The sequence below is a fragment of the Papio anubis genome, chromosome 16 (genome assembly GCF_008728515.1).
Source record: "Papio anubis isolate 15944 chromosome 16, Panubis1.0, whole genome shotgun sequence".
Classification (NCBI taxonomy): domain Eukaryota; kingdom Metazoa; phylum Chordata; class Mammalia; order Primates; family Cercopithecidae; genus Papio; species Papio anubis.
Genome location: NC_044991.1, coordinates 58,328,871 through 58,355,640, shown reverse-complemented (window position 1 = coordinate 58,355,640; position 26,770 = coordinate 58,328,871). Strand labels below are relative to the sequence as shown.

Sequence of the window (26,770 nt, the reverse complement as noted above, 5' to 3'; positions counted from 1 at the left end):
TGTACCTGTATCCCATGTATCTAAAATAAAAGTTGAAGTTATAAAGAAAAATAAGTGTTAGAGTTTATTTCTTGGCTCATAATTCTACTCCATTGATATATACGTTTAGCTGTACTGAGTGGTCTCCAAGATCACCCTCAGGTTTGATGACTCACTAGAAAAACTCACCAGACCTATAAAAACAATTATACTCATGGTTACAGCTTAATACAGTTAGGAGATACAGATTAAAGCCAGCAAAGGTAGAAAGTGCACAGGGTGATGTCTAGGAAAAAACAGGTATGAGCTTTCAGTTGTACTCTCCCTCCAGAATCACATGAGTAGAACTCAATTCTTCCAACCATAAAGTATGACAATAAGTGCAAAATGGTGCCAGTCATTTTCAGTGGGAGTCAATCACATAAGCATGAAGCATCCCCAAGAATGAATTTAGCTACTCAATCTTCAGTCCCTGACCTTTAGTAGTCAAGCCAATACAGCTTGGCCTGAAGCCCCAGTCATAGAAAAACATGTGATTTATTTACCATAAATCACATTGTTAGCATAAACTATTTGGCTTGGGCCAACTCTCAGGTATACAAAGACACTTTATCAGGCAGGATAATTAAAGGGTTCAGAGATTATCTGCCAGGACCTTTGAAATATGCAGGGTTAGGACAACCCCAAATCTTCTGAGTTAACCCTCTATTACACAGTCCAGTCCACGCCCCTTGGCCTAGGCTGTCTTTCAGCAAAACAGTTCTATATTTCTGAGCATCTACGTTTAGTATAGCATTTATATAACAGAACTAGAAATAGTATCAGTATGAAGAAAGATCTCTAGTTATAGTAGATAAAATATAGCAGTGGAAGGCCCAATATACTATGGTTGTGCTATGCTCAAACACATTTGGAGAAGCTAGTGTGGGGTAGGGATAAAGATTTAAAAAACAACTAATCTATTTCATAAAGCCATTACATGCATTTTCATGTTTTTGTACTGATTTGTTACTTGTTTCTCCCCTTGATCTACCACTTTAATCTTACAGCTGCAGAATTATTTAGCCTAGAAATTAGTTTATGGTTAACTAAATCCAATTCTTCCTTAGGCTAGTCATTTTCCATTGGTAATACATCCTGAGGAGGCTTAATGCAATCTCTCAACACATTTGATCATCAGTATCAGTACCATCCTATGACTTATTTAATAAGGTGGTTGAATCTTACCAACAATAATAGTGTCACACTGTATAGCAATATGGTCATGGAACAATTTAGTTTCATTCATAGAACAAATTAGTTAAACTTACATAAGTTTTGCTATGCCTCTCCAACAGAAACAGTCCTTGCTTATATATAAGATATTCTTATGGACAAGCATTGTTATAATTGTTAGAATGATTTGATTATTTCTGGCTTCCATGTCAGCGGAGGACAAAGACAGCCACCCGCTTTTAGTTTTCAAGCTTGGACAGAGACTGGTTTCCATTGTGTGATTTTATATAGTAAGACCTCCCCACCCTCCTGTGGGAGGTCACAGGTGATAGCCCGATAGCTTCAATCCCTGCTAACTGTACTGCAGAATATGTCTTATTCCGAAGCTCTAATGGGGCAAGAATAGTTCATAGTGCATCAACGCACATTTACAAATGCCCTGAGAGATCTTTCATAAGTTTGAAGGCCCATAAGATTCCCATAAGTGTGCCCCTTTTTCCTCAGCAACTAGAGTGTAGTGCTATTTCCCCAAGGTTACTTTGACCTTCATCTGTAATTAAAATAGTCAAAAGGCACTGGTGGATCAGGGTACAAGCCTTTTCCCAACGTTGGATCTTAGCATTGTCTAGCATTATTTTTGAGTCTACTTGTTTCATTTTAATAAAGCCTCATCGCTTTCTCAGGATGACCCTCATCTTTTGCCTTCCTCCTAGAAAAGAATTCTCTCCAATCTGCTCATTTTAGTCCACTAATATTTCCTCTAAAGGCTTCACTAAGAGGGAATTCAGCTTGTTCCATGATGCCTGAACTGACACCTAATGCCCCTAAAAAGTCTGTCTTATGCACCTATGTAGTTTAATTCACCATGCATGTTGTTGGCATTGTATACTTATGGCCTGAGTGCAGTTAGGATATGTGGGTTTTACCCCAAATGCGGGTTCTTCATATATAGGTTAGATGAATTGTGGTCAAACTAGATCTAATTTAGTTTTTAGTATGTTTTAATGCCTTTCATAATCTTTTTTGTCTCAGGGTGGGGCCATTACCCCAGAGGAATTCAAGTCACCATGTAATGGCTACTGCTTTAATCCCATCATGTATTAATTGCCTTTCTCTCTTTTTTCAACTTTCATTTTAGATTCAGAGGATACATGTGCAAGTTTGTTGCCTGGGTATATTGCATGATGCTGAGGTTTGGGACATGAATGATTCTGTCACACAGGTCTGAGCATAGTACCCAGTAGTAAGTTTATCAAACCTTGTCCACTGCCCACCCAGTAGTACCCAGTGTCTGTTGTTTTCATCTTTATGTCCATCAGTACTCAATGTTTAGCCTCCACTTATAAGAGAATATATGGTGTTTGGTTTTCTGTTCCTGTGTTAATTCACTTAGTATTATGACATCCAGCTGCATCCATGTTGCTGCAAAGGGCATAATTTCATTCTTTATTATGGCTGCATAGTATTTGATGGTGTATATATGACACATTTTCTTTATCCAGTCCACCATAGATGGGCATATAGGTTGATTTCATGTCTTTGCTATTGTGAATAGTGCTGTGATGAGCATATAACTGCATCTGTCTTCTTGGTGGAATTATTTGTTTTCTTTTGCATAGATACCCAGTAATGAGATTGCTGGGCTGAATGGTAGCTCTATTGTTAAGTTCCTTAAGAAATCTCCAAACTGCTTTCAAACTGGCTGAGCTAATTTACATTCCCACCAAGAGTATATAAATGTTCACTTTTCTCTGCAACCTCACCAGCATCTGCTTTTTGTTTGTTTTTCACGTTTGAATAATTGTCATTCTGACTGTTGCGAAACGGTATCAAGTCATGGTTTTGATTTGCATTGCTCTGATGATTAGTAATGATGAGCATTTTTTCATATGTTGAGAGCTTATATGTCTTCCTTTGAGAAGCGTCTGTGTATGTCCTTTGCCCATTTTTTTATGAGTTTTTTTTATTGAATTGTTTAATTGCCTTATAGATTCTGGATATTAGATCTTTGTTGGATGTATAGTTTGTCAATATTTTCTCCCATTCTATAGGTTATCTGTTCACTCCGTTGAGAGTTTTGCTGTGTAGAAGTTTAATTAAGTCCCACTTTCCAATTTTTGGTTTTTGTTTTTTCCAATTGCTTTTGAGAACTTAGTCATAAATTATTTTCCAAGGTGATGTTGAGAGTGGTGTTTTCTAGGTTTTCTTCTACGGTTCTTTTTTTTTTTTTTTTTTTTGGGATGGAGTCTCACTCTGTCGCCCAGGCTGGAGTGAAGTGGTGCGATCTCAGATCACTGCAACCTACGCCCTCTGGGTTCAAGCTGTCCTCCTGCCTCAGCCTCCTGAGTAGCTGGGATTACAGGCGCATGCCACCACGCTCGGCTAATTTTTGTATTTTTACTAGAGATGGGGTTTCACCATGTTGGTCAGGCTGGTCTCAAACTCCTGACCTCATGATCTGCCAGCCTCGGCCTCCAAAAGTGCTGGGATTACAGGTTTGAGTCACCGTGCCCAGCTCCTCTAGGATTCTTAAAGTTTTGGATCTTACACTTAAATCTCTAATCCAACTTGAGTCAATTTTTATATATGGTGAAGGGCAGGAGTCCCTTTCATTCTTCTGCATATGTCTAGCCAGCTATCCAAGCACCATTATTGAATTATTATTTTTTTCTTATTTATTTATTTATTTTTATTTATTTTTTATTATTATTATACTTTAAGTTCTAGGGTACATGTGCATAACGTGCAGGTTTGTTACATATGTATACTTGTGCCATGTTGGTGTGCTGCACCCATCAACTCGTCAGCACCCAGTTTTAGATTTCAAAGATTTTCTCACTTTATCTTCAAATATGCCTGTTAATCATTTTTCTAATTTCCAAGAGTTTACTACTTTTCCTTACATAGCATGATATTATTGCTTTATGGATGGAATACACTCTTGAAACTCTCTCCAGCCCCTAAATAATAGTTATTCTAATGTGCCTTTCTTCATTTATTTTCAGTCATATTAAAGATTTTCTCAAATAGATAGCCAGCCAAGATTGTTTATTCATATTTCACATGTATACTGAGCCATTTTATGTGTGCAAACTTGTCCAAAACTTTTGTTTTAAAATACTTGAACTGTGAAGATAGAAAAAACATGTTTGCTGGAATGCATAATACTGAAGTTTACTTCTCGTAGTCTTTCTTTAGAAGTCATCACCTAGGCAGAAAAAGAAAGTAACTGAAAAAAATGAAAACATAATTTCCAGGAATATCTGTGCCAACTCAGGTGATTAGTAAAACAAAATTCTAAGATGACAGCTCTTATAGCCTACATAGGAAGCAACCAGTTCACATTATAGAAGGAAGAATGAATGTTCCAGAGACAAAATATAGTTATGATACACCCTCATCTACTGTAGTATAAAAAAGCTGAAGTCTAAAGTACACAAATGTAGCAGCATAATACTATTAAATAATAAATAATTTAATATTCTATTTTATGGCGTTATTTTAGAGGAGCATTATTTGATCATCTTCTGTTTATCACACATATATCTACCATTTATCTTATATTATCCTTACATAAACACTAAAATAGTTATACTCAGATTGTACACTTTTGAAGGGAGTTAGCCTATTTGAGTCAATTATTTACTAAAACAAAGCTAAATAACAACAACAAAAAAGCCTTGTTGGAATAGGGACCAGGGGAATGATCAGAGCAATAGGTAGCTTGCATGAAAATATTATTAACTCTGAATACTTTCTCATTAACATTAACAGTGTGTCCTGCCTGTATATTGAATCCATTTAGGATTAAACTATTAATATATTGTGTCCTAGGATGGCAGAGTTATTAAGCAGCCCCTATATGCTCCAGGGCATATAGGTTGATATTCTTTAGCTGTCAAAATTCTTCAGCTGACTTAAATCAGAAGTAGTGGCATTTATCACCAGTCAACAAAGTTCTTCTATCCTCCACTTCTTTAGCCTACTCATCTAATGGATGGTGGCACGAACATGAAGTTTCTCTCCTAAATATCTATGATATTTCACAAATCATGGGATATGCCTGCAGGCTGCCAGCACAATCAGATCTTCCTGTTCCAAGAAAGGGATCATTAGTTTGGCCCTGCAAGATGTGCCACCTTTCTTGGAGAACTGGGTGTTCCACATGCAATCTGCTGAGGCATGAACGTGCTCTTGGCATTTCTGTTTATTTGCTCCTTATTACACTGTATTGTGTCAGAATGATGGTTTGGGTTCAACAGTATGCTCACGTAAGCAACTGTTCCAAACTTCCTAAACGCACAGTTGTGGAATGTGACACAATTATTGGCAATGATATTTAAACAGGTTATGTGCTTTTGGTGGGGTCTCTGGGAAAAATTACTCAAGGGAGGGGTGGAGTGATCCAAATATTCAAGTGGTAGACACCCACTTGACTTTGGCCTTCCACTTCCTCCTGTTTGGAACATAGTCATAACGCTGGAAGTAATGCTGCCATCTATAACAATGAAGCAAAAACACTGGGTAACAGTATGTGAACAGAAGAGTAGAGGCTGACTAGCATAGTGAAGCTGTTATATAATTTCTGGACTTTATGTTATACAAGAAAATAAAACCTGAATTTGTAATAAACGAACAACACACCTTTTTCATGTTTTTCTGTTTCACATTACAGTCTAATATACTTTTTACCTGGCACATCATGGATTATAGATAGAATGTGATTTAGGATTAAACTCTCTTAAGTTTAAAATCTGTAGTTTTATTCTTTCTTGTTCCTTCTCTTACTGCCTCCAGTTCATTTCAGAGGATATGAAAAGAGACAATAAGAGACTTTTAGCTGGAAGTTTACATTGTCTTATTGAGTAGGAGGAAAGTAGCTTAATAGTTCTATAAAGAGTATCATTACAATTTTAAAAACAAACAAAAGCATAAATTATATACCTGTAGTCTATCCTGAAAATATTTCCTGAAGTCACAGATTTGGAGTATTGTTGACTTGTGCATAAACTTCCTGAGACCATGGACTATTGTTTTTCTCACTGCTTTATCCCTAGCTCCTTGATCAGAACAGGCAGAGAGAAGATGCACAATAAATAACTGTGAAATGAATAAATATAATAAATGAATATATCCTTTATTACTTACACAAACACACAAACACATGCGCACCAACACATCTGTGAAGTTTTACATGATAGTATAAACATTGCTTTGGTGGAGGAAGTTACTGATTTTCTTTTAGCTTGTTTTCCTGCTTTATTTTTCTTTACCAAACAGGTTTCACTTTTGCTATTAGAATATAATAAATAACAGAAACCTCATGAACAAAGTAGCAGCTGAAAAAAAGAAATGGAAAATTCTTAATTCATATATGATTGCCTCTGTGAAACAGTTAAAAGTGGTCATCCAATTTCAGTTTGAACACTTTTTTCCTCATAAAGTCATCCTATACCTTTGCTTAAATTTAGTTTTAGGTGGATTAGGAGTTAAAAATAAAACATAAACCCATTTAAGAACCAAGAGAATTAGTAAGATAATTACTTTGGTAAAATGCCCAGGTTCCGGGCTCTGCTGAAGAGATATTGTTGACTCAACCTTAAAATATTTGAAGTCTCTGGTAAGGTGACTTTAGCTAAAGCTGCAACCAGCTCAGAAACAAATCAGAGTGACTCACTATTCTAGCAACTTGACAGAAGAACAATACTAGACAGAATATTAATTACCTTTTGGAGGTAATTATTATTTATTGAAAACTCTACTGAACTTTTATATGTCTGGCATACAATAAAGGTTATGACATATTTTTAAAAAGAAAGAAAATATAACTTATTGTTCAGAGAGGAAATGATCAATACCCAGTCAATGGAATTATCAACCAGAAACTCAAGATAACTGTGATAGAAATATGCTAAAGAACATGGTGGGAAAGTAAATAGTACTGGTGTTTACTGATAAGATAGAGAATTTTACCCATGAGCCAAAACAAAGCAATACAAATTAAAAATTCAATATCAGAAATGGATAATTCATTCAATGGACTGAATAGCAGACTGGGAGAAGCAAAGAAAACAATCACTTCACTTGAAACTCTAATGAATATTTGAATAGAAATTTCCCAAATGAACACAAAGAGAAAAAAAGTAAAGAAAAATTGAATACAACATCAGAGATATGTGAGATATTATCAAATAATTCAACGTGGGTTTAATTGGGTCCCCAGAAGAAGGGAAGGAGAGAATGAGGCAGAAGAAATAAGAGCTAATAGCCTCCCACATAGCAAAATTGATCCAAGAACTTCAGCAAGGTCTAATTAGGACAAATTCAAAGAAAATTTCTAGACACAGTGGATTTCAAACTGCTGAAAACCAAAGACAGAGAACAAATCTTAAAAGTAGCCAGAGGAAAAGGACATGTTATCTAAGGAGGAACAATGACACAAATGATGCTGAGCTACTTCCAGAAAAATAAAAACAGTGGGTGACATCCGCAAGATGGCAGAATAGGAAGTCCCAGATCTCATTTCCACATGGAAACACCAGTTTAACAATAGATGAACCAAAATACCTTTATTAGAATTCCAGAAGAGAAGAAAAGCAATTCAAAGATTTCTCATAAGAAACTTCGAAGGGCAGGAGGAAGTGGCACAATATTTTTAAAGTGCGTCAAGAATAGTAAGTCTCAATCCAGATATCTATGTCCAAGAAAATATCCTTCAAGAATGAGGACCAAATAAACACATTCTCAAATGAAGGAAAACTGGAAAAAAAAAAGGGGGTGGGGTCACTAGTAGATATACCTAAAAGAATAGCTAAAGGAAGTCCTCCACAGTGAAATAAAGTTTTTTTTTTTTGTTTTATTTTTTTTAAAAAGGAATCTTGGAACATAAGGAAAAAAGAAGAGAAAAAACAAAAACATCAGAAATGCAATAAACTTTTTACCTACTTTTTAGTTTTCTAAATTATTTTTGACAGTAACAGCAAAAATTATCCCTCTATTGTGATTCTCAGCATAGGTAGAAAAAATATTTAAGTCAATTATATTAGAAATGGGGGGTTATCGTAGAGACATAAAGGGAGATAAAATCTCTAAATTTTATCTGATGTGGTTAAATGATACACCAGTAGACTGTAATAAGTTATGGATATATAATGTAGCACAGACAACAATCACTACAAAAGCTATACAAAGAGGTACACTTGAAAACATTGTAGATAAATGAAAATGGAATTCTAAATCATGGAAAAATATCTCACAAAATGGCAGGAAAAATAAGACAAAGAAGCAAAAAGGAAACAAAAACAAAATGAAAGATGTAAGCATTAATATATCAATAATTTAATTAAACTTAAATGATCTAAACATGAAAATTTAAAGATGAATATTGGCAAAGTATGTTTTTAGATGACCCAATAATTAAGAAACTCACATCAAATATAATGACATAAATAGGTTATAAGTAAAAGAATAGAAAAAGATATACCATACAAACATTAATAAAAGGTTTGCAGGAGTGACTATATTAATACCAGATAAAGTAGACTTCAGAACATCAAAAAAAATTATGATGAAAAAAGTGACAAAAGGTCCAATCCACCAAAAAGATACAGCAAACCTAAATTTGTATGCTCCAAAATACAAAGCTGCAAAATATGTGAAGCAATAACTGAGAGAGTTAGAGAGAGAAATAAACAAAACACAATCGGGATATCACCATCCATTTCTTCTCAGCATTGATAGAACAAGAAAGAGCATCAGCAACAGCAATAGAAGAACTCAACAACATTAACCACAGGATCCACGTGGCATTTAAGGAGCATTGCCACTCAACTACAGCAGAATAAATATTCCTTTCGAGCTCAGAGAATATATACTAAGATAGACTATATCCTAGGCAAAAAAAAAAAAAAAGAAATAAAAGGATACTCAACCAATTAAAAATAATTTAAATCACACAAAGTTTATTCTCTATATGATTGACACAGTGAAATCAAACTAGAAATCAATACCAGAAATAAAACAGAAAAATCTCCAAACACCTGGAAATTACACAACATACTTCCAAGTCAAAGAGAAGTCTCAATAAGAATAAAATATACATAGAATTAAATAAAAATGAACCTATAACATATTCATAATTTGTGCTAAAGCAGTGCCAAGAGAGAAATTTAGAGCAATAAATGCTTATATTACAAAAGAAGAAAAATGTCGAATCAATAATCTTAGCTCTCACCTGAATTAGAAAAAGAGCAAATTAAATGCAAAGTAAGCAGAAGAAAGAACATAATAAAGATATCAGCACAAATCAATGAAATTGGAAACAGAAAAACAATAGAGAAAATCAGTGAAATAAAAAGCTGCTTCTTTGAAAAGATCAATAACATTGACAAACTTTTAGCAAGACTGACAAAGAAAGACACAAATTATCAGCATGCGGAATAAAACAAAGAATATCACTAAAGACCCTATGGAAATAAAAATGATAACAAGGGAATACAATAATTTTTTTTTTTTTTTCGAGACGGAGTCTCCGTCTGTTGCCCAGGCTGGAGTGCAGTGGTGCAATCTCAGCTCATTGCAACCTCTGCCTACTGGGTTCAAGAGATTCTCCTGCCTCAGCCTCCCGAGTAGCTGGAACTACAGGCGTGGGCCACCATACCCAGCTAGTTTTTGTATTTTTAGTAGAGACGGGGTTTCATCACATTGGCCAGGGTGGTCTCAAACTCCTGACCTCATGATCTGCTCGCCCCGGCCTCCCAAAGTGCTGGGATTACAGGTATGAGCCACTGCACCCGGCCAACTAACTCTATACATTGATTTACTTTTTTATTTTAAAATATCCTTGCATTCCCAGTAGAAACTCTAGTAGGTAAAGAAAACAATTCTTGTTTGTAAACCCTTCTTCTTTGATGATATGCATCTACAGCTAAAGATTTTCCATTAAGCGAGGCAGGAGCTGTATTTCACACATTATAAAATGTTGTATTTTACTATCTTTCAGTTCAAAATACATATTAATTATTCCTATAATTTTATCTTTAACACATGGCTTTTAAATAATTTTAAATAATACTTTTTAAATTTTTAATTAAATTTTAAATGCTTTTAAATAATAAAAGTATGCTAGTTAATTTCAAAATATTTGGTATGTTTCTTAACATCTTATTTTTATTGGTTTCCAACTTAATACTGATGTTTTTCTAGATATCACATTTTTAATTGTTTGCTATTTTTTAATTATTTCTGCAATATTTTAGTGTTTTGACATTTATAGGGACTTCTTTAAAGAATCAACACTGTCCATCTCAGTGAGCACTCCATGTGCATGTGAAAAAAAAAAAGAATATTCTGTAGTTATTGGATGTAGTGTTCTATACATGTTAATTAGATAGAGGTGGTTATTCAGATTTGCTACATTAATAATGTTGTATTTTACTATCTTTCAGTTCAAAATATACATATTAATTATTCCTATAATTTTATCTTTAACACATGGCTTTTAAATAATTTTAAATAATATATGCAAATTTTTAATTAAATTTTAAATGCTTTTTGAATGGAGTGTAAGCTCTGTCACCCAGGCTGGAGTGCAGTGGCGGATCTCAGCTCACCAAGCTCTCCTCTCTTTCGGGTTCGCCATTCTCCTGCCTCAGCCTCCCGAGTAGCTTTGGGACTACAGGCAACGCCATACGCGCCATACGACTGGTTTTTGTATTTTTAGTAGGATGAGGTTTCGTGTTGACCGGAATGGTCTCGATCTCCTGACCTCAAATGATCCATGCGTCTTGGCCTCCCCACAGTGCTGGGATTACGAAAACTGAGCCACGGCGCTTGACCTTAAATACTTTTAAATAATAAAAGTATACTGGGTGTTCAAAATATTTGTATGTTTCTTAACATCTTATTTTATTAGTTTCCAACTTAATACCCGATGTTTTTCTAGATATCACATTTTAATTGTTTGCTATTTTTAATTATTTCTGCAATGTATTTTAGTGTTTGACATTTATAGGACTTCTTTAAGAATCAACACTGTCCATCTCAGTAGGCACTCCATGTGCATGTGAGAAAAATGAATATTCTGTAGTTATTGGATGTAGTGTTCTATACATATTGAATTAGATAGAGGTGGATTTATTCAGATTTGCTACATTTTTGAGACAGAGTCTTGCTCTATCACCAGGCTGGAGTGCAGTGGCACGATCTTGGGTCACTGCAACCTCTGCCTCCCAGGTTCAAGCAAGTCCCCTGCCTCAGCCTCCCGAGTAGCTTGGACTACAGGTGTGTGCCACCATGCCTGGCTAATTTTTTGTATTTTAGTAGAGATAGGATTTCACCATGTTGGCTAGGCTGGTCTCGAACTCCTGACCTTGTGATCTGCCTGCCTCGGCCTCCCAAAGTGCTGGGATTATGAGCCACCACATCTGGCCGTTTGCTACATTCTTACTAAATGTTTGGTCTAGTTATGCTACAGATAACCAACAGTGAATGATAAAATTTCCAACTGATTGCAGATTTGTCTATTTTCAAGTTACTTTTGTCCATCTTTACTTCATGTATTTTTAAGTTCTATTATTAGATACATCAAGTCTTTCTAATGAATTGACCCTTTCATCATTATGAAATGGCCTTCATTATCTCTAGTAAATACTGCTTGTCTTGGAGTCAAATACATCAGATATTAATATAATCACACCACAATTAGCAAAACCATCAAAAGTGGCTTGTATATCCAACTTATTCTCTGTATTGATTTCTTTCACTTTTGGCCTGAAAAATCTTTACTCACTGAAAAGCAAAGAATATAAAGACAAAAAAAAGGTAAAGAATAACCAAGGACTGTGGGACAACTGCAAAAGCTGTAACCTACATGTAATGGGAATACCAGAAGGAGAAGAAAGAGAAAGGAACAGAAAAAATATTTAAAGCAACAATTGAAAATTTTCAGTGGGAGTATGATTAGTTTAACCATTGTGGAAGACAGTGTGGTGATTCCTCAAGGATCTAGAACCAGAAATACCTTTGACCCAGCAATCTTATTACTGGGTATATACCCAAAGAATTATAAATAATTCTACTATAAAGACACATGCACACATATGTTTATTTCAGCACTATTTACAATAGCAAAGACTTGGAACCAACCCAAATGCCCATCAATGATAGATTGGATAAAGAAAATGTGGCACATATACACCATGGAATACTGTGCAGCCATAAAAAAGAATGAGTTCATGTCCTTTGCAGGGACATGGATGAAGCTGGAAACCACCATTCTCAGCAAACTAACACAGGAACAGAAAACCAAACACTGCATGTTCTCACGCATAAGTGGGAGTTGAACAATGAGAACACATGGACACAGGGAAGGGAATGTAACACACCGTGGCCTGTCAGAGGGTAGGGGGAAATGAGAGGGAGAGCATTAGGACAAATACTTAATGCATATGGGGTTTAAAACCTAGATAACAGGTTGATAGGTGCAGCACACCACCATGGCACGTGTATACCTATGTAACAAACCTGCATGTTCTGCACATGTATCCCAGAACTTAAAATAAAAAGAAAGAAAAAAAGCTTAAAAGACTAAAATGAAAAAAAGAGAAAATTTTCCCCAAATTAATATCAAACATCAAACCACAGATCCAAGAAGCTCAGAGAATACTAAGTAGGATAAATGCATTAAAAAAAACCAAAACAAACAAACAAAACAAACAAACAAACAAAAAACCCTAATCATGTCATATTCAAGCTCCATGAAACAAAATATAAAGAAAAAATCCTGAAAGAAGATGGAGGAAAAAATCTTACCTTATCATAATAATAAAGTGGTCATTTCTCCAAGAAGACATAACAATCCTTAATGTGTATGTGTCTAAAAACAGAGAGTCAAACAATGTTTTGATTTGCATCTCCCTGATGACTAGTAATAGTGAGCATTTTTCCGTGTATATGTTGACCATTTGTATGTCTTTTGAGAATGTCTATTTTTGTTCTTTGCTCATTTTTCAAAGATATCATTTGTTTTTATTTCTGTTTTTTTGCTTTCAGTTGAGTCCCTTGTTTATTCTAGTTTGATACAGTCCCATTTGTCTGTTCTTGGTTTTGTTGCCTGTGCTTTTAAGGTCTTAAAATATTTGCCTAGACCAAAGTCCTGGAGTGTTTCCTCTATGTCTTCTTCTAGTAATTTTATGATTTTGGGTCTTGGGTTTAAGTCTCTAATCCATTTTGAGTTGACTTTTGTATGTGATGATAGATAGCAGTCTAGTTTCATTTTTCTCCATATAAATATCCAGTTCCCAGCACCATTTATTGAAGAGTGTGTCCTTTCCCCACTGGATGTTCTTGGTGCCTTTGTTGAAAATTGCTTGGCTGTAAATATATGAATTTATTTCCGGATTCTCTATTCGGTTCCATTGATCTATATGTTCATTTTTATACCAACACCATGTTGTTTTGCTATAAGAACTATAGCCTTGTAATATATTATGAAGGCAGGTAGTGTGATGCCACAAGCTTTGTTCTTTTGTCTCAGAATTGCTTTGGCTATTTTGGCTCTTTTTTGGTTTCATACACATTTTAGGATTAATTTTTCTACTTATGTGGAAAATGTCATTGGTATTTTGATAAGAATTGAATTGAATCTGTAGATTCTTTTGGGGAATATGGTCATTTTAACAAAATTGATTCTTCCTTTTCATGAGCATGGGAGGCATTTCCATTTGTTCATGTCTTCTTCCATTTATTTCATCAATGTCTTGGAGTATTCTTTGTTGACGTCTTTCTCCTCCTTGGTTAAATTTATTCTTAGGTATTTTTTGTAGCTATTGTAAATGGAATTGCCTTCTTGATTTCTTTTTTAGTTAGTTCATTATTGGCATATAAAAATGCTACTGACTTTTTAGTGTTGATTTTTCATTCTGCAACTTTACTGAATTTGTTTATCAGTTCTAAGAGTTTTTTGGCGGAGTCTTCAGGTTTCTTTAAATAAAATTATGTAATCTGCAAAGAGGGATAAGTTAGCTTCCTGTTTCCCATTTAGATACTGTTTATTTCTTTTTTTTGTCTAATTGCTCTATCTAGCACTTCCAGTACTATGTTGAATGGGAATTATGAAAGCAGGCATCTTGTCTTATTCCAGTTCTTAAAGCAAAGGCTTTCAGCATTTCCCCATTCAATATGATGTCAGCTGTGTGTTTGTCGTATATGACCTTTATTTATTTTATTTTTTTGAGATGGAGTTTTACTCTTGTTGCCCAGGGTGTAGTGCAGTGGCGCGACCTCAGCTCACTGCAACCTCCGCCTCCTGGTTTCAAGTGAGTCTCCTGCCTCAGCTTCTCAAGTAGCTGGGATTACAGGTGCCCACCGCCACACCCAACTAATTTTTTTTTTTTTTGTATTTTTAATAGAGACGGGGTTTCACCATGTTGGTCAGGCTGGTCTCGAACTCCTGACCTCATGATCCGCCTGCCTCGGCCTCCCAAAGTGCTGAGATGATAGGTATGAGCCACCGTGCCCGGCCATATGAACTTTATTATGTTGAGTTATGTTCCTTCTGTGCCTAATTTTTTGAGTTTTTATCATGAAGTGATGTTGAATTTTATCAAATGCCTTTTCCTGCAACTATTGAGATGGTCATATTGTTTATGTCCTTCATTTTGTTAATGTATCATGTTTATCAACTGGCATATGTTGAATAATTTTTGCTTCTCTGGGATAAATGCCACTTGATTACGACATATTACCTTTTTGATGTGCTGTTGTATTTGACTTACTGGTATTTTGTTCAGGAGTTCTGCATCTATGTTTCATCAGGGATACTGGTCTGTAGCTTCTTTCGTTTTGTTGTGTTCTTGTCAGGTTTTGGTATCTGAGTAATGCTGCCCTTTAGAATGCTATAGGGAGAATTCCTTTTTCAATTTTTTGGAATAGTTTGAGGAGGATTCGTGTTAGTTATTTAGACATTTGCTAGAACTTGGTAAACCGGTGAATGCATCTGATCCTGGGCTTTTCTTCAGGGATTTTTAATTACAAATTCAATCTTATTGCACATTATTGGTCTGTTCAGGATTTCTGTTTCTTCCTGATTTAATCTTGGTGGCTGGTATACGTGTGGGAATTTGCCTTTCCCCCTAGATTTTCCTGTCCGTTAGTGTATAGTTGTTCATTATAGTCTCTGACGATCTTTTGTATTCCGTGATATCATTTGTGATGTCTCATTTTTTCTTTTCTGATTTTGTTTCTTTAACACACAAAAGTATAACTCACTGGTAGAGCAAATGCATAAATGAGGAAAAGACCCAAATATTACCACTGCAGAAAACCACTAAACCATAATTATAAATAATAAGAGAGGAAAAAAAAAGAAAAAAGCTATACAAAACAACCAAAAACTAATTACCAAAACGACAAGAAAAAGTCCTCATATATAAATAGTAAGTTTGATTGTAAGTGGACTAAATATTCCATTTAAAACGTACAGATTGTCTGAATGAATTTTTTTAAAAGGTGACCCAATAATATAATGCCTACAAGAAACTCACTTCACCTGTTAAGACACATAGACTGATAATAAAGGGATAGAAAAAGACATCTCATGCACACAGAAACCAAAAGCGAGCAAGAGACAATGGCAGTACGTTCAGGTAGGAGATAAGCTTCCATGACCTCAGCTGCCACCATTCCCCACAATGCCCCAGCTACCCAAAAGACCCGGAGCCCACTCAACTAGTACATTACTAGTATAAGTAGTACGTTACTACTATAGCAGGCATTTGAGAGAGCCACTACAGTAAAGCTATTAGCAACCAAGGAAATCATAAAAAGTCTACATAACTCCTCAACACTCCCATCAGGGCTAATGACTGCGGTTGCCATTGGGAAACCTGAGGGCAAGACTGCCCCATTCAGCTGTGCCCAACTTTGCCCCCACTTTGGGGCTGAGAATGGAGCCCATGCCAGTGTGCATTCCACAGACAGACCATTTCCTGAGCCAATAGTGTTTCTCCCAGTAAACAAAGATCAAATATAAACTCCCTGCTATCACCACATCTGGCTCTTAACTGCAAGAGCCACCTACTGGCCTGGAGGTCAAACTGCACAACCCAATAGAAGTGTTGACACAAGCGCAAAGTGCTTGAGAAAAAGATAAGCGTCTCAAGACCTCTGCCACTCAAGATCTGCAGGAAACTGTTAGCCTCATCACATGCCTAGTACATCGCTACTACAACTGGCATTTGAGAAAGTCACCGCATGAAGGCTATTTATAACCAAGGAATTCATACAGAGTGTATGCTATTCTCCCCGTCATTACCGCAAGTGCTGGTGTTTGTGCCTGCCAATCAGCTATTTGAAGGAAGGTTTGACAGCTTAACTCCACCCAGCTTTATCCTCCCCTTTAGGGGCTGAGCAGGGAGCTCAGGCTAGTGTATATTCCATAGACCTGCCCCTTGCCTGAGGCAACAGAGAGCTTCTCCCAGTAAACAAAGATCAAGCATATACCCACCTGCTTCTGCCCAGGTTTTATTCATAAGCACCACATAGTAGCCTGGAGGTCTAACTGCAAAACCCAATAAAAAACTGGCTAACACAAGTGCTCAGCACAGGGAAACAAGTTAAGCTTCCTGAGACTTTTGCACTCTGGCCCTGCAGGAGGTGGTGGCCTAGCCCAGCATATCACTACTACAACCAGCATTTGAGAAAGCCACCACACAAAGACTATCTATAATCAAGAAACTCATACAGAGTCTTTGCCACTGAAAGCACCCAGAACCAAAGCCAAATAACCCTACACAATGTATATTATAATCACATCCTCAAGGGGGAAAAAGTCCTGACCAAATGAAAGTAAATTTAAAAATAAGAACAGATAGTTGATCCAAATGAGAAGAAACCCAAGAAACAATTCTGGAAGTATGAAAAAAGAGTGTTACAACACCCCAAAGGATTGTACTAACTCTTCCACAATGAACCCTAACCAAAATGAAATCTTTGAAATACCAAACGAAGAATTCAAAATATTGATTTTAAAGAATCTCAGTGAGGTCCAAGAGAAAGTAAAAAATCAATACAAATCAGAAATACAATTCAGGTTATGAATGAAAAATCTACTAGAGATAGATTTTTTAAAATTTTTTTTTGTTGTTGTTTGTTTGTTTTTGCTGTTGTTGTTGTTGTTCTTGAGATGGAGTCTTGTTCTGTCGCCCAGGCCAGAGTGCAGTGGTGCAATCTTGGCTCACTGCAAACTCTGCCTACAGGGTTCAAGTGATTCTCCTGCCTCAGCCTACTGAGTAACTGGAACTACAGATGTGCGCCACTACACCCAGATAATTTTTTTTAATTTTTAGTAGAGACAAGGTTTCACCCTGTTGGCCAGGCTGGTTTCAAACTCCTGACCTCAAGTGATCTGCCCACCTTGGCCTCCCAAAATGCTGGGATTACAGGTGTGAGACCACTGTGCCCAGCCTAAATAGTTTTTTTAAAATGAACTTCTGTAAATGAAAAATTCATCCAGCCTGGGCAACAGAGCAAGACTCTGTCTCCAAAAAAAAAAGGAAAAAAAAAAAAAGAAATTACAGAATATAGCTGAAGGCTCTAACAACAGACTAAACCAAGCAGAAGAAAGAGGTTCAGAACTTGAAGACAAGTCTCTTTTGAATTAACCCAGTCAGACAAAAATAAAGAAAAAAGAAATTTTAAAAATGAACAGAACTTTCAAGAAGTTTGAGATTATGTAAAGTAACTACTGAACCTATGAGTCACAGGTATTCCTGGGGAAAAAGAAAAAGTGAGAAGTTTGGAAAAACTATTTGAGGAAGTAATTGGGGAAAACCTCTTTAGTCTTGCTAGAGATTTAGACATCTAAATAAAAGAGGCTCGAAGAACGCCAGGAAGATACATTGCAAGACAGACTTCATCAAGATATGTAGTCATCAGACCATCTAAAGTCAACATGAAGGAAAAAAATTCTAAAATCAGCAAGAGAAAAGTATATAGTCATGTATAAAGGAAATCCCATCAAAATAACAGTAGACTTTTCAGCAGAAACCTTACAAGCCAGAAGAGATTGGGTCTAACTTTTTGACTTCTTAAAGAAAAAAAATACCTGTCAAACATGAATGTTATATCCTGTTAAACTAAGCATCATAAATGAAGGAGAAATAAAGTCTGACAAGCAAATGCTAAGATAACTCATCATCACTAGACCAGTCCTGTAAGAAATACTCAAAGGAATTCTAAAAGTCAAAATTAAAGTTCAGTACTCACCATCATAAATACACACAAAAGTATAAAACTCACAGGTTTTATAAAACAATTAATTGAGACTACAGAACAACTAGGTAAAAAAAATAACATTACAACAGGAACAAATCCTCATATATCAATATTAACTTTGAATAAAAAGGTATTAAATGCCCCCACTGAAGAGATATAGATTGGCAAAATAGATTTAAAAACATGAACTAACTATATGCTGTTTACAAGAAACTCACCTTATTAATAAAGACATGAATTCAGGTAAAGGGATGGAAAAAGATGTTCTGCACAAACAGAAACCAAATGAGAGGAGGAGTAGCTATACTTAGATAAAGCACACTTTAAATCAACAACAGTAAAATAAAACAAAGGAGGTCATTATATAATGATAAAAAGATCAATTCAACAAGAAGATATAACCATCCTACTAAATACATATGCACCTAACACAAGAGCACCCAGATTCATAAAACAACTACTACTAGATCTAAGAGGGATGAGAAATTACCTAATTGGTACAATGTACACTATTGTGATGATGGTTACACTAAAAGTCAGACTTTACTGCTACTCAATATATCCATATAACAAATCTGCCCTTGTATTCCTAAATCTATAAAAAAAATTAAAATTTAACAAAAATAAATAAAACACATAGCTAAAACTAAAAAAGCAAAAACAAAAACTATGGTAAATATTGGTAAAGATGTGGGGGAAAAAGTGAACTCTCAAATATTGCTAGTGGGAATATAAAATGGTACCACTTTGGAAAACAATTTGGTAGTTTGGTTTTTTTTTTTTTCTTTTCTCTTTTTTTTTTTTTGCATGCCAGAAAAAAATATTTACAGGAACTATGGAACACAGAGGTTTATTACATCCATAATTAACATGGAACATTTACTTATCAGTTTGATAAGGACAACACTGAGACATCTTAGGACAGAGAGAAAGGGCAATTTTCAAAGGGAAAAAGCATAGTATATGCATATTTGATAAGTAAAACATACACATACCCTGTGAGTCCGTCATTCTAATTCTAGCTGTTTATCCAAGAGAAATGAAAGCATATGGCTACACAAAGAGTTGCACACAAATTTTCAATGGCAGTTTTATTTGTAATAGCTAATATCTGAAAACAATCATAATGTTCATTAGGGGGTAAATGGATAAATAAATGATCATATATGCATAAAAAGGAATACAAGCAATAAAAAGGAATTAACTATTAGTACATGAAACGTATATGATTCAAAATAATTGCCTTGGATGGAAAAAGCCAAGCAGAAAAGTATTCATGCTATATTACTTCATTTACGTAATATTCAAGAGAATGCCAAGAAAGCTACAAGAACAAATAGCAGGTCAGTTGTTGTCTGGGTATCATGGAGGTAGAGGGAGGGAAGGGAAGAGGAAAGAGTGGATACCAAAGAGGAATGAGAAACATTATGTTGATTATGGTAATGGTTTCACCAGTGCATCTTTTGCCAAGTTAATCAAATTATACACTCTAAATAATGCAGTTTAATCAATCATATCTCAGTAATTTGAAATGAAAAAAGATAAAAACTCTTCTCAAAGAACAAAACCTCTAGGACCTTATAGCTTTCAGTCACAATATAGTCAGGCACTCAAAAAAAACACTTTAACACAAATAAAATTCTCTTTGGTTGCCACCTTAAACTCAATCCCATCCAGAGAACACAACTTTTATTAGAATGACATGTGATTTGCATTTTTAGTTCATGCATTTACTTATATTCACATACATATAACTTTTTCACATAAATTGGAATCATTACTATGCATGTTGTTCTAAAATGTTGCTTGTTTACTCAAAACATGTTTAATAAGATAAAATCTGCTGCACTCTTTTTAACAGAAGCACAGAATTAAATCATATGGATGCACTTCATTTTATGCTACTCTACAGGGTGACAAGACTTCTTTGTGCGTATATCTTTGAGCAGTTATTTATTTCTTTATAAAAGCCTTTTTAAATTTGCAGATCATCAACAAAGCATTAGTTTGATCAGTTAAAAAACAATTGCTTCTATCCTTCTCTGAAAAGAATAATATACAGAAACGAATTACATATATATATATATGAATAATATGTCATAAGTGATCAGAAAGACATTGTATTTTAGGTGGAGAGACAGAGAGGTGACCAGACTGCTACATGCAGTAAGATGAACCCTGATAGAACTAACACTGGAGGCTGTGAAAAAACAGCTAGGAGTACCCAGCCTTGGTAGAGCAGCATGATTTCTTCCTGTAATTCTTTCTCTCCAAATTGCCATACACTTCAGCAGAGTTTGCAACTTCTCTTCTAAGTCTTTATCCTTCCCCCAAGGCATGCCTAGCACAGGACTCTTGAACAGTGATGCCTCAATTAGAGTTGCTGGCCAATAGATCGAAGCTGTGTTGGCACAATATCCTACATCCTCCCAATCTACTGGCTGAGCCCAACCCCACCTAAGAAGGACAATAAAGATCTGTGTTCAGAGTCATACTGAATAGAGACTTCTGGACTCTATAGAACCCACTGCCTCCTGATGAAGTCCCTACTGTTCACCCTTGCAGTTTTTATGCTCCTGGCGCAATTGGTCTCAGGTAAACAGAATCTTGGGGAAGAAGAAACACTGGCCTAGAACAGGGTCCTGCACATGGAGTCCCTATTTCTAAGTGGTCTGTGGAAATGGGATCTGGCTTCTCACTGGGAGCAGGGCTGAGATTTGTCCTACTTCTTCAGACCACCGCTGTTCTAAGAAACTTGAAGGCTCTCAGGGTAGAGCAGGATCTATGATCGGAGCTGGGGAGTAGGGTAAGGCAAATCCCATAAAGTTGCCTCCAAAGGTAGAAATGATCTTGAAATCCCAAACTTCTATCCTGTCACTTCGGGTCAGTTCAGTCAAGCTCTGCCTCATTTCACCCTTTTTTTTTTTTTTTTTTTTTTTTGTGGTCGATATTCCCTCCTGAGGTAACAATTACATAATATTACTTCCCCCAGTGTTCTTGGTCTTACAGAGAAGGTCTCTGATTTTTTGTTTGTTTGTTTGTTCTTGCACGTTGTTAACAGAACAGGGAAGGCTGTTTCTATATATGTATAGGACTGTAAAATGGAAAAGGAAAAAAAAAACTCTGTGTGGAAACTATTTCAAATCTGTATCAGATTTCAGCTCTGTTTGTGTAAGCATTTATTTTTAATTGATTCTGTAGCTTATATTTACAAAACCAAGACAAGAACACTGAAAGTTATTTAGAAATAAATTGGCCACATTTCATCACTGCTTGCATTTTTTTTCACTTGTAACCAACTGATATATGAGTTTATAACCTGCTTTATTTTTTTTACCTAAGATTCTATCAGGAAAATTTTCACAGGTTTTGAATATTCCTTGAAAATACAATTTGCAGTAGATGCTTATAATTCTGTCATATTTTTGTACCAATATTAACTTGGAGAGTCCTTAATTGTGTGCCATTTGGATTATTTTTTCTAATGTGTGAGTATTGTAAATAACATTATACAACCTTATTAATATATCATTGTGAGATTCTCTGTTTGTATAGGTAAATTTTAGAAGTTCCATTGCTTGGTCCAAGGATATTATTTCTTCTAAGTTAACTGGCACATATTACCAATGGTTACTACTGGAGTATTTGTATTTTTAACATTTGTATTTCATATTTCTTGCAAATATTTTCAAATATATTGGTTGCTTCTAAAATGCATTATTTATTTGAGACACCTAATTTTCATTTTCATGATGTCAAATCTATTGGTGTTTTCTTTGCATTCTTCCATTAACTTAGAAAGTCTTTCTCCATCTTGAGAACAGTTTTTCATGTATGATTTTGTTTTTTACACTGGACTCAGTCCCACCTTTTACATAAGACACAATGAAATAATCTAACATTCTTTAGTATAATTTCCTAATGGGTGGAGGGTTATATAATAACTCCATAGCCCGCCTCTAGAGATTGTAGTTTATATTCCCTAGAATTTGCAGAAATGTTCAAATTGATAGTGGATAAAAGGAAATTATAATGCTCTCATGGTTGTCTCAAAAAATGTTTTAGACCTATTGCATCCTTGAAATTCTATGAGTTTAAATTGCCTGATTTCTCCCTCTGTCTCTGGAACATTAGTGACATACATCGACACACATCACATACTTGTATGTCTTCCTGTTTCTACACTTTGTGTGTGTGTGTGTATTCTAACATACACATATCTAAAGAATTCTATGTGTGTTTATATTTATAAAATTTCACTTAAACCTCAAAGTAGGTATTTATGATTAGGAAAAACATGCTAAAGCAACTGGAAAGGCACTTGAATCACTTGAATAAACAGTGCTCAAAAACTATTGCTATTTTTTATCCTCCTGTGATAAATACTTAGGCTTAATAATCTATATAATTCCTTTATTCAGGTAATTTGTATGTGAAAAGGTGTCTAAACGACATTGGAATTTGTAAGAAGACATGCAAACCTGAAGAGGCGCGTTCAGAACATGGTTGGGTAATGTGCGGCAAACATAAGGCATGCTGTGTTCCAGCTGACAAACGTTCTGCTTATCCTTCTTTCTGTGTCCGCTCAAAGACTACGAAAACTTCAACAGTAACAGCAACAGCAACAGCAACAACAGCAACAACAGCAACAACAGCAACAACTTTGATGATGTCTAATGGTTTGATGTCTTCGATGACTACGATGGCCGCTACCCCTGTTTCTCCCACTACTTGAACATTCCAGCCTCTGTCTCCTGCTCTAGGATCCCTGACTCATTAAAGCAAAGAGGCTTATTCTGGTGTCCGTTTTCTCTCTACAGTCCCCTTCCCACTTTCCCTCCATTCAACAGTATCTGGAAGGGCACCACAATTTCATTGCACTAGCATGTCTATGGTAGAAATGCAAATAAAATAGGGCCCAGGAACAAGTGAGGGTTAGTCCAAAACACCCACTCAGGAATGATAGATAGCAGCAATGTCATCCTTGAAGACAGTTCTAGGCCCACAGCTTGCCATACCAATTATTATCAAACTTCATGTACATCAGAAACACCTGGAGATATGGCTAAAGCAGAGATTTCTAGGGCTCACTTTTAGTTTCCAGTTCTGCAGGGGAGCTTGAGAATTTGCATTGCTCACAAGTTCCCAGGTGATACTAGTGCTGCTGGTCCAGGGACCACACTGTGAGAACAATTGGCTTATAATATGAAAGGATTGAAAGCCAACTGTGGATGTGATTTCATACAGATTGAAGGCTGCATTTCCTATGTAGTTTTGGAGTAGATAGGAACACAAAATCATCCTACAGAATCCTCCTACAACAACCTGAGAATGTAGGTGTTATAACCTCACTTTAGAGAATAGGAAACTTGATTTCTAAGCATTGGAAGACTGGGACAGACTAAATTAACTACTAAGAGCATTCTGTCACTGCACCATGAGGTTGCCCAATTTTCTTCTCACCCTGGAAATCCTCATTCATAGTTTCCGACTTAAATATGATGAAAGGGAGATCAAGAGCTCTATAAAGTGTCCTGAATGTTAGGACAGGCACTCATCCCAAGCAATAGAATGTTTCCCTTACATTACACTACATTAGTGCTCTGCCTGCACCAATAAGAGAATATGACTGGGTGTATCATAGTCGTCCATCCATGCCTCAGGCCCACTTCCCTGATAGTTGGACAGGGAGAATAGGCAATGCCGATGCCTTCACTTTCTGGACACTTACAGTAGCTGTGTTTGTCTTTGTCATCTCAGTCTGCTCACTTATGAAATGATAGTGTTTTACTCAGTATCTTTCTCCCCACCCCTGTCATAGTACATCTTTCTGATTCTGAAAATATAAGATTGGCTTATGTTTTGTGGGGTCAACTTCACCTTTGACCCCATAAGATCCTAGAGATTTAGTGTAGAGATATAAAAGTTGGAGTAAACATTGGTGGAAGGGTTTTCTCCACTATAGACACAAATCCATGAGTGCCATCACAGACTCCTTTTCCTTCTTCACTTGATTCCAGTGAAGATTCATGTTCACTCTACCACCTCCAATATGCACCATGACCTCTATCTCCAACTGCTGCTAGGATCATTGCAATAGCCTTCCCATTGATTGCTCTGCATTCCTTTCACACACACACCTAACTATACTCCACAATGAGAGCCAGAATCACTTTTCTGAAACACAAATCTAACCTTCAGACTCCCCTCTGGCATCTTTGCCCATAGCATCCTAAGACAACTTTTCGGTGCCGCCTTCATCACTCTTGGCGTTCAGAACCTGCCTTGCATTTCCAGTTTTACCTCCAAAGCACTCTCACAGGGCATCTTGCTATCCCGCCACACGTACCCCTTTGTGATTGGTTTGAACTCACTGGATTGCTTCTGGTTTTGAGTTTTTGTACATACTTTTCTGTCTCCATTTATAACTGCCTGGAAAAAAATCTTTATTTTCTTCTGGAGGACTTTGATAACCACACTGTTCTACCCACAATGGCACTACTGCCACCATTTGTGCTCCACTGTTATGACTTATCCAGAATTTTAAGTCATCATGTCACATGCCTCACTCTGAATATCTGCTTATGTCTTCTCCCCTTCTAGACTTTGAAATTTTATTTAGGAACAGGAACCATTTTATCTTCTGTTTCTTCTACCGTCCCCTAACAAGATTCTATATTAATTCTTGTTGAATAAGTAAGAGGGATTCTCGAAGACCTGAAAGATCTTTGGATGTTACTGAAATCTCATTTTTATTTATTTTAGATCTTTTCCAAGAAACAGGATTCTGTCTCCTTTAGAAGATCTATGATCTATGTCATTACATAGTAGAGGAGTTTTGAGGAGTGGCTTGTCTCAAGTGGTAGGACATCATTGCCTCTTACACCTATGCTTATCTTTGTAAGCAGAGCTCATGAACTCACACAAGAAGGTTGGAAGATAGAAGCAAGTTACTTCAGCAGAGGAGAATAGTAGGAAAAAAACATAACTTTAGAGTTGGATGTATCTGAGGTCATTCATGATCCCACCATGTATCCACTCTTGGACCGCAGACAAATGATTTCCCATTTTTTTAGCCTATGTTGCTGAATTTGAAGAACAGAGAAAATACTTACTCCCACTCAAGGTACTTTGAGGGTTGCGAGAGTAATATATTAAAATGTCAATCATATCATAGGGATTTAGCTGTAACAGGTTGTTCCCTGGATAAGAAACAGTACAGCACATTTCCCCAGGGCCCTGCCCACTGGACCTTTGCTGCCTTGCATGAGTATGGGTGATTATAGCCTATGTTTCACCTGAGGGAAGACTCATTATTAGGCTGAGAATAGTGTAACAAAGTTGAGGGTCATGGGATTTATTTGAACAACCAGATGAGATTTTAAAGGCTTCTAGTAGAACTTGCTGTGCTTTCTTTTCAATGATCACCTTGATCACTACCTTGAAGACATCTTAGAGCTATTATCACGTTGATTCTAGACGATGAATATAATCTCAGTGCTGCAGCCTGAAACAGTGTCCTGCTTTCCTCTTGCCTTGTATCTCACCCCTCCTTCATGCCATGCTGGAACTTAGGTGGCAAATATTCTTTTCCTGCTTTGGAGTTGACTAATGGCATTAGGAGGACAAGGGAAAAGGAATCTTTATCGTGTGAGAAACTGTGATGTGCCAAACACAGTAATACACAATTTCTTAAGCAAAAGCATTGTGTGATAATTATGACAACATGATTAAAGCTGAGGAACCTGGAGTAAAATGTATCTAGGATTACATCTAGGTTTGTTCCTTACTAATTTTACTCATCATGTGGTCTCTATATCAATTTCCTCATTTGCAAGGCAGGTATAACCATGGATCTACCTCTTAGAATTACTCTAAAAATTAAAATAGATATTGCATATAGGGCACCATGATCCCTAGCACTGATGAAGTTCTAAGAAATGTAGATTTTAAAAGGCATATAAGATACAGGTTATTCCAGTTTAAAATATGAAATGTTTAAAAAATAAAATATGGAAATTCTGAGTTTCAGGGAGAAAGAGGATCTTGCACAAGAACAACCATATTTAGAAGGCAATTTTACTTGTTCTCAAGGCCACATCTCTACCCCATCTCATGCTAATCCTGACTATATCCTCAAAGCTGACTTCTACTCATATTACATAGCTATGTAAACTATGCACGTGCATGTCTGTGTGCATTCAGACTCTAGTGTTTTTTTGTTTGTTTGTTTGTTTGTTTTGAGACTGAGTCTCGCTCTGTCTCCCAGGCTGGAGTGCAGTGGTGTGATCTCTGCTCACTG

At 36.1% G+C, this 26,770-nt stretch overlaps 1 protein-coding gene across 2 annotated transcripts in view; it reads left to right on the top strand.

Annotated features, from left to right (window-relative positions):
- DEFB126 (defensin beta 126) overlaps nt 1–26,770 on the top strand; it is a 48,778-nt gene extending 22,008 nt beyond the window's left edge. The window contains exons 1-2 of one of the 2 annotated variants that reach the window (XM_021921162.2): nt 19,258–21,063; nt 22,890–26,770. In XM_021921162.2, coding sequence (XP_021776854.1) covers nt 21,006–21,063; nt 22,890–23,203 — 372 coding nt within the window. In that variant the 5' untranslated portion in view covers nt 19,258–21,005 and the 3' untranslated portion in view covers nt 23,204–26,770. Of the gene's footprint in view, nt 1–19,257; nt 21,064–22,889 lie in introns of those variants that run through there. The other variant, XR_002515160.2, reaches the window with a different exon arrangement.